The 14,727-nt window shown below is 35.7% G+C and overlaps 2 protein-coding genes and 1 long non-coding RNA gene across 3 annotated transcripts; all 3 read left to right on the top strand.

Annotated features, from left to right (window-relative positions):
- Positions 1-569: 569 nt before the first annotated feature.
- LOC125830702 (uncharacterized) lies at positions 570-2,015 on the top strand. The gene is made up of 2 exons (XM_049509880.1): positions 570-1,242; positions 1,435-2,015. The coding sequence occupies exons 1-2, from the start codon at positions 570-572 to the stop codon at positions 2,013-2,015; spliced, it is 1,254 nt and encodes a 417-aa protein (XP_049365837.1).
- A 948-nt stretch (positions 2,016-2,963) lies between these two features.
- LOC125830811 (uncharacterized) lies at positions 2,964-4,075 on the top strand. The gene is made up of 3 exons (XR_007443163.1): positions 2,964-3,038; positions 3,130-3,217; positions 4,019-4,075. It is a non-coding gene; the product is annotated as an uncharacterized LOC125830811 (long non-coding RNA).
- Positions 4,076-4,993: 918 nt separating this feature from the next.
- LOC125830701 (uncharacterized) lies at positions 4,994-6,645 on the top strand. The gene is made up of 6 exons (XM_049509879.1): positions 4,994-5,009; positions 5,311-5,558; positions 5,666-5,875; positions 5,976-6,068; positions 6,141-6,239; positions 6,322-6,645. Exons 2-6 carry the CDS (start codon positions 5,541-5,543, stop codon positions 6,643-6,645), a joined length of 744 nt encoding a protein of 247 aa, XP_049365836.1. The 5' UTR covers positions 4,994-5,009; positions 5,311-5,540.
- The last annotated feature ends 8,082 nt before the right edge of the window (positions 6,646-14,727 follow it).

Raw genomic sequence — 14,727 nt, 5'->3', positions numbered from 1 at the left:
GTTGTTTTCAATTAGATGCTATATGTTTTATTGAAATTGTTTGGATCCTCGTGTAGTTTGATAAAAAAAATTGTTGGAGAAGTTGTTGATTAGTTTAGCTTTGTGAAACATGAAAAAGGTCATTAGTTCACGTGGATGTCGCATAATATAGTTTAACTCGCAGTGTGTAGTGTTCTGAACTATATTATGCGACATTCACGTGGATGTCTGCGAGTTAAACTTGTCGTCTTTATTTGAAGTTCACTAGTAGGTTTAGGATGTCGCATCTGTTAAGACCTTTTGGTTTTATTATATATAGCAGCACATATTCAATTAAAAGAAAAGATGTTATTAGTCCATTTTAGATATTTATTTTTTAATTATTAGGATGATTGACTAGTTTAATAGAAAGTAATGTTCATCTTAGTAAATTTGTTATCCTAAAGTATGATTGATCTAACTGTTATATATAATCCAAGGTTATGGCACCAAGTAAGCAATGGATGCAACTTGTTGATGATCGACTTAATGAGGCCTACTTTATCGGGGTGGAAAATTTTTTGAATTATGCTTTTCAAAGGACAGGAGAAATGTATGAAATACAATGTCCTTGTGTTAAATGTTGTAATACCACATTAGGAACACGTGAGACAGTCAGAACACATTTGAAAGTATATGGAATAATTAAAAGTTATACCTTTTGGTATCATCATGGGGAAGTCTTAGGTGAGCCAGAATCACAATGTGAAGATGGAGATGATAATGAAGTAGAAAATTGTGAGAATGAGGATGAAATACGAGAAATTTTGAGAGATTTCTATCCTAATCATTATGGACACACTTTAGATGTTGATTGTGATGATTCACTTGAAGAGGAACCAAATGTTGAAGCCAAAAAGTTTTATAGTCTATTGGGAGACTTTGAGAAGCCACTGTATCAAGGTTCAAAAATTTCAAAACTTTCAACTTTGATTAAGTTGCTTCACATAAAAAGTATGGGACGTTGGAGTAATGAGTTATTTACAATGTTGTTAAAAATGTTAAAAGAGGAGTTGTTGCCAGATGAAGCCGATTTGCCAAATACATATTATGGGGCAAAGAAGGTAATTCGAAATCTTGGGCTTTCCTACGAAAGAATTGATGCTTGTAGAAATGATTGCATGTTATATTGGAAGGAGGATAACTTACTTGATTCTTGTAAAGTTTGTGGTGAATCTAGATGGAAAGTTGATAAACGTAACGGGGAAGCAAAGAACAAAAAGGGTAAAAAGGTTGCATCAAAGATTTTACGCTATTTTCCATTAAAACCTAGGCTTCAAAGGTTATTTATGTCTTCAAAGACATCTTCTCTAATGACATGGCATCATGACGAAAGAGTTGATGATGGAATAATGAGGCACCTAGCTGATTCAATGGCATGGAAATGATTTGATGAACTTCATCCTTCATTTGCAGCCGAGCCTCATAATGTTCGACTTGGACTTGCGAGTGATGGTTTTCAACCATTTCGGAATGCAAAAACCTCATATAGCATTTGGCCGGTGGTACTTATTCCTTATAACTTACCACCTTGGTTGTGTATGACACAAGAAAAAATTATCATGTCCATGCTTATTCCTGGTCCAGATAGTCCAGGTGATGCAATTGACACATATCTTCAACCTTTAGTAGAAGAATTGAAGGAGCTATGGAATATTGGTATTGAGACCTTTGATGCATCAACCAAACAAAATTTTAAGCTACATGCTTCTTTGTTATGGACCATCAATGACTTTCTAGCATATGGAAATTTATCTAGATGGAGTACCAAAGGAAAATTGGCATGCCCATGCTGCAACAAAGATACTTCCTCAATCAGATTGGCCAATTGTAAGAAAGAAAGTTTTATGGCTCATCGTCGTTATCTTCCTCGTAATCACAAATGGAGGAATGATAAGAAGTCCTTTGATGGTACAGAAGAGAAGAGGCTCCCACGAAAAAACGTTCTGGTATTGAGATTCTTCATCAAGTTCAAGATCTTGAAGGGTTACAGTTAACAAAGGAACCAAAGAAAAGAATCAAAATATCACATGATAGTCGAAAAGATAATTGGAACAAGAAGAGTATCTTTTTTGAACTTCCATATTGAGAGTCTCTTTTGTTGCGACATAATTTGGATGTTATGCATATTGAGAAAAATATATGTGATAATATTTTGGGACAATTATGAATGCCAAAGGAAAGACCAAGGACACTATTAATACTCGGCTAGATTTGAAAGAAATTAATATAAGGCCGGAGTTGCACCTAATCCAGAAAGGTGAAAAATATGAAGTTCCAACTGCATGTTACACCTTATCTCAACAAGAAAAGCACAATTTCTGCCTGTTTTGGAAGAATTTAAAGGTTCCAGATGGATTTTCATCCAACATTTCTCAGTGTGTTAACTTGAAAGATCGCAAAATTTCTGGTTTAAAGAGTCATGATTGCATGTTATTCTCCAACATTTACTCCCTCTTGCACTACTGGTATGTTTTCCAAAGAAGTGTGTGAGCCACTAATTGAATTGTCTTTATTTTTAAATATGATTGGAGCTAAGTTATTAAGGATTGATGACTTGGAGCAGGTTGAGGCTCAAATTCCTATAACTCTTTGCAAGTTAGAAAAGGTATTTCCGCCTTCATTTTTTGATGTCATGGTGCACTTGCCTATTCACTTAGCTAATGAAGCTATGCTTGGTGGACCTGTCCAGTATCGATGGATGTATCCCATAGAACGATGGTTATATTTTTTGAAATCTCTCATTGGTAATAGGGCTTGGCCAGAAGGTATTGCAGAGTACATTGCAAAGGAATGTATGAATTTATGTTCAATATATTGCATACAATTGACACAAAATTTAATAGGCCAGAATGAAACTATGATGGTGGTCTGAAAAAATCTGATGGAGGATTATCTCTATTTTGTCAATCTGGAAAAACATTGGGGGATCCAAAACAGCGTGATCTTGAAGCAAATGAATTAGAGCAAGCACATATCTACATACTGAAGAATTGCGATGAAGTTCTACCATTTCTAGAGTATGATTTTTTCTACATATCATACTTCATTGCCTTGTTTCTTTAGGATTATTTTTTGGTATGACATTTGTGGTTCAATTTAAATTTGTAGAGAGTTTGCACAAATTCATGTAGATTCTACTCAACACTTGTCTGATGATGAATGGAATAGACAATTTATTGAATGGTTTCAAGATAAGGTGAGTAATATATACACATCAAATTTGGAAATCTAATATTGAGTTACTCATTTAGAAGTGATCAATTTTATCTTGTTGATAGGTTGCACAATTGCATAAAGAAGATGATAGTCGGATCATGGAAGATCTCCTTGCACTTTCACGTGGTCCTACTAAATATGTATTACATTATAATGGTTACATTGTCAATGGATATAGATTCCATGCAGAAGCTTATGATAAAAATTTAAGGACTCAAAATTGTGGTGTGGTTGTCGTTGGTGAAACTGATAAACATAGTGACAACATTGATTACTATGGAGTTTTAACCGATGTTCTTGAATTGCAATTCATGGATAGAAGAGTTGTTTTGTTTGAATGCAAATGGTTTGATGCATATGATAAGACAAAAGGAGTGAAAATAGATGAGTATGGCATTGTAAGTGTAAATTGGGGGCGATTTTTGAAAATAAATGAGCTTTTGTATTAGCTGATCAAGCCTCTCAAGTATTTTATGCTAATGATAATTCCAATAGAGGTTGGTGTGTAGCGAGAAAGGTACAACCTTGTGATTCCTATGAAATTGTGCAACAAAAGGACAATGAATTTGAAGATTTAGAAAATTCTTTACAAAATAAACGAAAAAGAATGATTGAGGTGAAGTATCTCCTTAAGCTTTAGCATATTCATTATTATACATTTTGATACATGATTTTTGATAGTACATTATTTTTATAGTGTCTTCATTTTTTTGCCAAGTATATGATTTTTAGAATGTTTTTTCATTTTTTTTGTTAACACATTGTCTTTGTTTTTTGTTAGGTTTGATATGAAACCATCCAAGGATGAAAATCAGGTGGCATCTAGGGTGAAAGCTACTACTAAATATGCATGTGTGCCACGGGTGCTATAGGAAAGGGACGAGGAAGAGGGCTTAAATCTATGTTGTCTTTAGGGGTGTCAAGAACTGATATTCCATTTTCGCCATCTACTGATCAAGTTATGCAGTACAATCAATTTACTGAAACAAGTATGGGTTTTTATTTTTATTTGTGTTATTAATTTGTACGAGGAATTTTAATACTAATTTTTTATTGTCGATTTTCTTATACTAGGTGTGGTTGCAAAGGGACGAGGAAAAGGTCTTAGATCTATGTCTAATGCTCAAGGAGTGCGAACAATGAACAAAACCTACTTGAGTGTTGAGAAAGGACATATTCCATCTTTTTCATCTACTGATGAACTTATGCAATACATCAAAACAAATTCATCAAGTATGATTCTACAATATATTGTGTTTTAGAATTGCATTTAATTTATTGTTAATGTTTAACTGATATGATTTCTTGCACTAGGTGCTCAAGGGAAGTATCAAGGCTTAAATCTATGTGCTCAATTGAAGATTCTGAAAATGAGGGGAGATCTTTCAATCAAAATGATCGTTATGTTAGTCAAAATATGTCAAGACCTTCTGCTGATCAAGGATGGCGAACAATGAATAAAAAGTTTTTGGCTTTTGAGAAAGAGCATATGCAAGCTGATGTTCCAATTTCTCTTTCTACTGATGATGTTATGGAGTCCCCCCCAACATTTGAAACAAGTATGATTTCTTAAATTTTTTTCTTTTTCAGAATTGAATTTAATTTGATTCAAGTACTTTTACTGATACAATTTCTTGCATTAGGTTTCTCTCAAGGATTGCGAACAATGAATAAAAAGTTTTTGGCTTTTGAGAAAGAGCATATGCAAACTGATGTTGCATTTTCTCTTTCTACTGATGATGCTATGGAGTCTACCCCAACATTTGAAACAAGTATGATTTCTTAATTTTTTTTCTTTTTCAGAATTTAATTTAATTTAATTTAATTCAAGTATTTTTACTGATATAATTTCTTGCATTAGGTTTATCTCAAGGATTAAGAACAACAAATAAAGCTTTCTTGGCTCATGAGAAAGAGCGTTTGCATTCTGATATTCCAATTTCTCCTATTGATCAAGTTAAACATTCTGCCCAAACAGCTGAAACAAGTATGCTTTCATTTCTGAAATCTATTTGATCACAAGTTTATCATATGTACAATATTTTCTACCATTTATAAATTATGTAAATGTAGGTTCATGTGCTACTGGAATGGATAAAAAGGTTTGAGGAAGTAACAAGTGCAAAGAAGTTGCATTGCTTGATATTGGACAAAAGCTAAAAGTGACATTTTACAATAATCGAACAGTTGGGAAGAATAGTAATCTATTTTCGAGGCATTTGGGAAAAATAGTTCGTGATCGTAATATATGTCCATTGGGAGTATCATCATGGAAACACATTAAGGAGGAAAAGCTAAATCACATGTGGGCTGTTGTTAAGGTAATTGGATTAAGTATTTCAATTTCTTCTTGGGCTACTCTCTTCTTAATACAATTCTTGTTGCTTAATTAGTGTGCTCCTTCATGTTTCAATTTGATACATTATAGGATAAATTTGATAGTGATGACATGAATAGTCATAGAGATCATGTTTTGGGATGGATGAAAGAGTTATGGAATAAATGGAGAGGTCAATTGCATGAAAAGTATGTGAAGGGTAAGCCTATCCAAGAGGCTCTTAAGAATATGCCTAAGGGGGTAGAAAAGAAGCAATGGGAGTGGTTGGTAAAAGAACATTTTACTTCAAAAGATTTTCAGGTTTGACATATTACGTAATTATGTAATTTGTTTCATACTATGATTTCATTTTGATAATTTATTTATAACATTTGAATTTAATGTTGTTACTCAAATATAGGCGAGAAGCAATAGAAACGCAATAAATAGAGCTAAGCTGAAAATGCTTCATCATATTGGTAGCAAGCCAATTAGAGAGATTATTTATCAAAAGGTTTTACCATCAAATCTTTTTCTGTCTTAATATTGATGAACCATTCTTTAACATGTTTACTTTTATGTAAAGGGCGGAAAAGATGGCAATCCACCAGATTTGGCAACTATCTTTTACGAGACTCGCAAGAAGAATAACACACTAGTTGATTCTGAAACAATCGAGAAGCATGTGCGTTTGGTTAATTGAACATGTTCTTAACATTTAGTTATTATGGGATCTGGAAAAAAAAATTCCTCTATACACTCTGTAGGCTCAAATTCAAGAATTGGTGGAGTCTGAACCATCACTTTCTAGCATAGAAATTGTTGAGAAATGCTTTGGACCTCAAAGTCGTAGTCATGTATTTGGCTTTGGAGGTGGAGTAAAAGCAACAGATTTGAAAGGTGGGACTTCCTCAAAAGCTGAATTGTTGGCTGAGCTACGTTCAACTCAAAAGGAAAACCAGTCTTTGAAGGATTGCGTGTCTAACTTTCAAAATGAGATGAAAGAACTGAAGCAATTGAAAGAATTTTTTTTAGCGCAACACCCTAATTATCAGCCTCCAATTCAAGAGAATGACTATTCGGATCCTTGATTATACCATGTGAGTAAAAACTTACCTGAAACATCAATTTATTGTTCTGGTTCTGCGTAGCAAAGCTATTAATTGCTGGTTGTTTTATCTTAAAATGTATTTGCACGTTTGATAAATTTTAGAATGATAAATAGTCTATAAATTTGGATCACTATTGAATAGTACTAACCTCATTCTAATGGAGAAAATATTGCGAAGAGCTCTGTCAATATCAGATTCTTCTAATTTTTGCTTCTTCAAAGCTAACTCGTGATAAAATTTTACAGAGAAAATTGACTTTTGGCTATTTAAGGATTTTCAAGTGATGATAACAAACTCATTTAGAACATGTAAGCTCTTCTTCCTCTCTTAACTTTAACTTTTTGACTAAGTTTTGTTCCTTGTAAATTTTCGTTTGCGATTACAGTTTACTCGTCACAATATAAGTAATTCTTGATGTTTTACTGTACAATCGTCATAGCAACATTAAGCTGACTGGAAACTCAGACCATTTTATGACAATTTGTTTCTAACTTGTGTAGTCATCGAGTACCTCATATGATGATATTAGTTTTTTGCTAAGTTGAATTTATTACCAAAGTGAACAGTCCAAAACAAAATCATCCAGGAGCCTTGGACAAGCAGCCCCAAGCTCTACCAAACATCACATTTTAGTAACTATCCATTCCACTTTCCCCATATCTCCTCTCATCTTCTTATAAACATTTCTAATAGAGTATTGATCCATAAGCAGCAAAGTCTGTTCATTTGAAACCTTAACATTCCCTGTCCATAGAAACCTTCTACAAATACCTTCTACATCTTGTCTATAAGAGGCTTGCATTGGGATATAGATATTCTTTTAGTACTCAAGGGTACCCCCAAGTATCTAAAAGGCAATTCTCCTTTGATAAACTGAAGCTATTGTAGTATTTGGTCTTGAACAGCCTATTTGATTCCTCCAAAATACACACTGCTTTTATCTACATTTGCCACCAGTCCTGAAGCCTCTGAAAATTGCATAAAACATTTATGTAGATAGCTCACAAACTTTATATCTCCCCTGCAGAACATCAACAAGTCATTAACAAAGCTAAGTTGAATGATTTTTTGTCTCTTACACCTAGGATGGTAATGGAACTCATGGTTAGTATGAAGGCTTTTTAAGACCCTTGTGAGATAATCCATGGCTAATACAAAGAGAAAAGGCGACATGAGATCCCCTTGTCTAACTCCTCTTCTAGCTTGGAATGGCTTTGTAGCTTTTCCATTGACCTGAAATGAGTAGGATACAGTAGTAACACACTGCATAATCCATTTGATCATCACTACCGGGAACTTCATCTCATATAAAATTTGCTCCAAGAAGCTCCATTCAAGAGAGTCATAAGTTGTAATGACCTTCCCGGTCATTTCTGTGTCTTGCCTTCTATGTGTCGTTTAGAGCGTTCCTGTAGCGACCCCAAGTCATTTATGACTTGCTGGGACTGACAGTTCAGTCACCTGGTCGTTCGTTTGGTCTTGGTGCGAGTTTTTGTGTTTTAGAGCTTATGAACCTTGAACGATCATTTTTGATCAAAAGTTCAAGAATATGAAATCGGAATCCAATTCTGATGATTCCATCAGCTCCGGAAGGGTCATTTTAGGCTAGTAGCATGGTCGACATGACTCTCGAGGTTTTCAGTGTGAGTCGGTGTGATTAGGCGTTTTAACTTTAAGTTTAAGCCTAAGTTTGACTTTGGTCAACATTTTGAGTAAACGCGCTCGGATGAGAATTCCGTCAGTGTGGTTAGCTCCGGAATGTTGAGTTTGGTCTAGATTGACCCTCCTTTTGTGTCCCGAGGTTTTCGATATCTTTCCGAGCCCTTTTGTGGGTTTTGACTTAAAATGGCCTTTGGAAGTGGGACCCACTTTTTATCAAGATGACCTTTGGTGGAAATTTCGACTGCGCCGTTGAGTCCGGAATATCGAATTTGGTATGGTTGCATATCTCGTTTGAGTGCACGGGATTCCGAACGAGATCGGAGTACCCCGTCGGAGTTTTTAGTTGTTGGAAAAATTGCAGAAAATCTGCATTAATATAGCAGATTTTCTGCAATTTTTCCAACAACTAAAAACTCCGACGGGGTACTCCGATCTCGTTCGGAACCCCGTGCACTCAAACGAGATATGCAACCATACCAAATTCGATATTCCGGACTCAACGGCGCAGTCGAAATTTCCACCAAAGGTCATCTTGATAAAAGTGGGTCCCACTTCCAAAGGTCATTTTAAGTCAAAACCCACAAAAGGGCTCGAAAAGATATCGAAAACCTCGGGACACAAAAGGAGGGTCAATCTAGACCAAACTCAACATTCCGGAACTAACCGCACTGACGGAATTCTCATCCAAGCGCGTTTACTCAAATGTTGACCAAAGTCAAACTTAGGCTTAAACTTAAAGTTAAAACGCCTAATCGCACCGACTCACACTAAAAACCTCGGGAGTCATGTTGACCATGCTACTAGCCTAAAATGACCCTTCCGGAGCTGATGGAATCGTCAGAATTGGATTCCGATGTCATCTTCTTGAACTTTTGATCGTTCAAGTTTCATAAGCTCCAAAACACAAAAACTCGCACCAAGACCAAACAAACGACCAAGTGACCGAACTGTCAATCCCAGCAAGTCATAAATGACTTAGGGTCGCTACAGGAACGCTCTAAACGACACACAGAAGGCAAGACACAGAAATGACCTGGAGGGTCATTACATAAGCTTTCTTCATATCCACCTTTTAGAAATACCTTTCCTAGCATAACCTTTCACTAGTTCATGGCTTAGAATGATATTGTCATGGATTGCTCTCCGTGGTACAAATGTTGACTGGTTAGGATCAACTATGGAGCTCATCACCTTCTGTAACCTTGTTGTGATCACTTTATAAATGATCTTATACAGTACTGTGCAACATGAAATAGGCTTATATTCCCCAATTCTTGTAGGACTGGCGACTTTTGGAATTAGAGTCACTGATGTACAATTAATAGGTGGGTACATGGTTCCTGTTTCAAAAAACAATAATACTGCAGTTATAATATCCTCTCCCACTACTGGCCAAGCCCTCTTAAAAAAATGAACATTGAATCCATCATATCCAGGAGCCTTCATATAATTTATGCCTTGCAATGCTATTATCATTTCCTCCCTTGTCACTTTGGTTGCTAGTAGTATTTGCTGCTCCCTATTTAATGTATTTCCATTCTTCATGACAGTTGTACTCACACTAGGTATATTCTGAGCTGCCTTGCCCAACAGATCCTTATAAAATGTATTCACTTCCAATTCAAGAGCTTCTTGCGTCTGAGCTTTAATGCCTTCTGAGGTCATGAGACATGTAATTGTATTTTTGAGCCACCCTGTTCTTCATGTTAGCAAAGAAGTATGTAGTATTTGCATCACCTAATTTTAGCCATTGTACTCTCGACTTCTGTTGCATAACACTTTCTTCAATCTTACTCCATTTCTCCAATTGTATATGCAGTTCCTTTTCATGCTGTCTGTTGAAGGCTACTGCTCTAGGATCCCTCATACTCTCTTGTAGACTATGCAGTTGACCTCTGATATCTTTGACCCTGTTACTCACTTCTTTAAACTCCATGATGTTGAGTTGTTTAAGGTTTTTTTTCACCCTTTTTAGCATTCGCCATATGTCGTTCATATCCTTCTTATGTCCTCTCACCCATGCTTCTTTCACTCGTTGTAAAAATTCTGGATGCTCAGCAACACAATTGAAAAACTTAAATGCCTTGTGACTGCATCTACTTTGTCTGTCTAACTCCAAACTAAAAGGGGAATGATCAGAAGTACATGGATTCATTACAGTGACCTCCATTAGAATCATATTCAGCATTCATTCGCCATTCACTATTGCTCTTATCTATTTTGCTACAAGTACGCCCATTAGACCATGTATAAGTTCTGCCAATTGATTTCAGTTCTGACATACCAGTATCAAGAATAAACTCATTAAAGTCCCTTATTTCTCCCTTTTGAAATGGATTGCCTAGTTGTCTATCTTCACTTGAGAGAATAGCATTGAAGTCTCCGATGCATATCATAGGTTCTTGTGTCCTTGTGGAAATCCCTCTCAGATCTTCCCATAGTTTAAGTCTAGTATGAATAGTATGCAAGCCATAAACCACCACCAATTGGAACTTCATGTTGTTCCTCTTCACAACTACTATGCCGTGTATATATTGCTCAGCCTTGTTCAAAGTTATGCACTCAATTAGTTGAGGATCCCAAATCAACCAGATTATACCCTGATCACTGTGTTCATAATTTGCTTCCCATTTTCATCCTTGTGCACCTTTCTCCTTGAGCTTATTTTCTATCATCTTTGGTCACGACAATATTGTGTTCAACACTTCCTAAAAGAAAATAGCCTACAAAGTTCCAACTCTTGCAGCAATTAGTGTTGCAACTGCTACCACTATATTGTGTACAACAATTTCCCACAAAAAATGGCGACCAAAATCTCACCTGTTGCAGCAATTAGTGTTACAGCTGCAATTTTTATTTGATTTAATCACTTCTTTCTGTTTATCTTTATAGATAGGTCTTCTAAATGAAAGTTTTATTTCTTTTGCAGATTTTGGATGCTGAAATTTGCAAAAAGCCAATGTTAAACAACATGTAGATTGACCATTTTTTGCTGGGAAGGTGAAGGAAACTTTGGATTATAGTTTAAGGCTAGTATATGATTTTTTTGCTAAGCGTTCATGATCACAATATTGTTACTAGCTTACCTCATTGTTGTATATATTCAGATGCCTTATACTCACCTTATTTTGTAATTACATTATATATTATATATGAAAGCAACAAGTTTATATTAATTATCGTATTTTCTAGGTGCAAATGCAATGTGATTTAAGGACTAGATTGTAAATCCTTAAAATCCTTTTGAGTAGGAAATCTGTAATGGTTGCAAAATGATTTATGGATCACCTTCAAAATGGTCCCGAAATGATTTAGGGACCAGCTTAAAAGTTTTCGTAAATTGATTTATAGACGAGCTAAAATTTGGTCGCAAACTAATTTACAGACCAGCTTCCAAACTGGTCGCAAAATAATTATGGACCAGCATGTAAGTCATCCCAAAATGATATATGGACCAGCTAGAATCTAGTCGCAAAATGATTTAACGACCATAATTTCGATTTCAATATGTGCAAATAGGTACCAGATATATGGTCCCTAAATGTATTTTAGGGACAAGTATTATACTAGTCCCGAAAAAGAATCAGCGACCAGCCCGATAATCTCGTCCCTAAAGGTCCTTAGCGACTAAGGCTATAAGGACAAGTGCAGCTGGTCGCTATTGTCCTATTTAGGACCAGATTCTTACTTATAGCGACCAGTTTTCCCTTCGCTATTGAGCAGTTTTCTTGTAGTGCAAGGAATCCGTCCGGAAATTTTAAAGGCATTTTGGTCTTTTCCCTAGCTATTTCTTTTGGGGTTATATTGTTGTGTTAGGCTGATTTTTTGGATCATTTTGTCCCATTTTAAAGAGTGAGAGCTAGGGCTTGAGAGTGAAGAGGAGAAGAAGAGGAGAAAGAGAAGATCAAGCAAGGATTTTCGTCAAGGATCGTCGGGGATATCGTCGGGGGTGATCCCTACTAGGTATGTGAGTTCATAGTGTTGGGTTGATCCTTTCCCCACACACCAAACTCGTTTTATTTCCGAGAAAAGCTTGGTTGGGTTGTTGAAATTGTTGGTTTGTGTTGTTGAAGTTGTTGGTTGTGTTGTTGGAAGTTCTTGTTGGTTTAGTACATGATTTGATTGTGTTTTGGAGTTGAATCTCTTGTATGTTGAGGGATTTTATGATCCTTAGTGTTTGGAGTTGAAACCCTTGAAGTTAGGGTGGTTTAGAGTTGGAAAAAAGAAAGAGAAAGGTCGAGTTTTCTGGGGGAAGGGGTGGCGCGTCGCGCCTGCCAGCACCCCCCCAAAAGAGCTTCTGAGCTTTCTCCCTTGGGGCGCCGTGCCTAGTAGAGCGCCAGCAGGGCCTTTCTGAGTTTCAAGGGCTGGCGCTCCGCGCCTTGCAAAGCGCCAAGGACACCAAGTTCCCCCATTTTTTTCACACTTTCTCATACATGTTCCTTGGTATTGTACTTATGTTTTCTAGTTGTTTCTAACACTCCAAAGTACTTCTAAACGTCAAGGAGTCATCCATAAACGTGTGATCATATACCTTGAATCCAAATTCCAATTCAAGGAGAGTTAGTTTCCAAGTCAAGTGAAATTAAGAGTTAAGTCTAGAAGTTAAAGAAGTGAGTCAAAGCAAGTCTTTAAAGTTGTTCAAGAGTCTTTATTGAACGTTTTAACTTCATTCTAAGGCTCAAGTTGCAAGTCAAGCAAAGAGTATAGAGTTTCAAGTTAAGTCAAGAACATAAAGTTGAGTTCATTTCTCAAAGTTATTAGGGAACTATGTATTCCCAAAGAAGTTTTAAAAAATGTTTTTACATTTAAACAAGGTTGGAAACTGAGATTTCCAAAGAGCCTTCGGGCTAGTTTTGAGTAATTATCTCAAATCAGAAGGAAGACATATGTTTTAAAAACATAAGAACCAGTACATTTTTTGGGAGTAGTATCGAGCACCGAATTGGGGGAGCGTTCAAAGAACCCACAGCCCTCATAGAACCATGTAGCCACCATGGATAGAAGAGGTTCATACTTTTTAGATGAATCTTTTTCAGATTAGACTAGTGAATCCACTAGGCAATTCAGGTTTTATACCTTTGGCCGGGTATAGGATGCTCTGGCAGCGTGAGGTCGATCGTTATATCAATACTGTAACTCTAAGTGATGGTTGTCGGTTAGAGAAACTCCCACAGCAGTTATTGTATTTTCATACACAGAAGTTATTGTATTTTTATATACATCAGTCATTTGTATTTCTATATACATCTCAGACTTATTGTATCTTTGTATACACACAGAGTTTATAGCATGTTTTAAACAGTTTTCTTTATATCGCACTTGTTTTAAATTGCCTTATATTGAAAGAAGTCAGTCAGGTTGAGTTGAGTTGAGCCAGGTAAACTTTTCAGTTTCTTCCAGATTTCCTTCTAGCCTTTGTTGCTTAGTTTTCCAGCTCGCATACTTGTACATTCCATGTACTGATGCCAGTTGACCTGCATCTTATAATGATGCAGACACAGGTATCCAGGATCAGCATCCAGCACACCGTTGATCTAGCTGAGCACTCCAGAGTCATTAGTGAGCCTCTTTGTGTTCCGGATGACTCGGTTATTTTGTTCTCTTAGTTTTGTTTTATTAGGATGTTGCGGGGTCTGTCCCAACATCCATCTCAGTATTATAGAGGCTTCATAGACAGTCAGTCAGTTGGTATTGAGTCTCTCATCTATGTATATATGTAAATATTCTATTTTGATATTCGAGTTGCCTTTGTGGACAAATTTTAATTAGTTAAGTTGTTTTATAACCTTGCATTTGCATTGAGTTATTCTGTTGAGTTGGGTTTCCGCTGAGTTAAGAAAGTCAGGCCAAGGGTTCGCTTGGGGCCAGAAATAGTCTCCGGGTGCCGGTCCAGGGTGTAGGCTCAGGGCGTGACATGTATCCTCAATTCAATCATTTGAATTATCTTCTCTAAGATTGATTTATTTTTTTTAAAATTCAAAAGAATTGTTGAGACTTTTTTCATATTTATCTTTTATTTAATTTTAATAAGGTTCTTAATTACTTTACATTTTCTAGGAGAATGATTTAAGAATAATCAAAAGGGTAATAGTGAAAAATAATATTTTATTTAAGTCCTTAAATATTGTTTTTCAAGAGGTGTGTTATCCCTCGACAATTCACTTAATATAGACTACAAGTATTATGTAATATTTATTTCATAAATGTAATTCTTATTTGAGAGATTATAATAAATGCAATATTAATTACTCTCTCTAGTGCATAATAATTGAATTCTTCAGTCTCTTTTTTTCCATTTATATTTTCTAAGTAATAAGTCAAGAAAGTTAATTGCTCATATTTATGATTTATTTTGAATTATTTCTATTTTCAAGAATAGTTTGAGAATAATTAAATTGA

This window comes from Solanum verrucosum, unplaced genomic scaffold (assembly GCF_900185275.1).
Source record: "Solanum verrucosum unplaced genomic scaffold, falcon-dt-bn FXZP01000154.1, whole genome shotgun sequence".
NCBI lineage: Eukaryota > Viridiplantae > Streptophyta > Magnoliopsida > Solanales > Solanaceae > Solanum > Solanum verrucosum.
Note: the sequence above shows the minus strand (reverse complement) of the source record. Positions and strands in the feature narration are given on the sequence as shown.

Excerpts from the sequence above, each read along its gene's own strand:
- LOC125830701 (XM_049509879.1), top strand. Across the intron at positions 6,069-6,140 it reads GAGAGATTATTTATCAAAAG|GGCGGAAAAGATGGCAATCC; the intron begins GTTTTACCATCA and ends TTTTATGTAAAG. Across the intron at positions 6,240-6,321 it reads CTGAAACAATCGAGAAGCAT|GCTCAAATTCAAGAATTGGT; the intron begins GTGCGTTTGGTT and ends TACACTCTGTAG.
- LOC125830702 (XM_049509880.1), top strand. The coding sequence starts at position 570 with ATGTATGAAATACAATGTCCTTGTGTTAAATGTTGTAATACCACATTA. Across the intron at positions 1,243-1,434 it reads GGAAGCAAAGAACAAAAAGG|CCGAGCCTCATAATGTTCGA; the intron begins GTAAAAAGGTTG and ends CTTCATTTGCAG.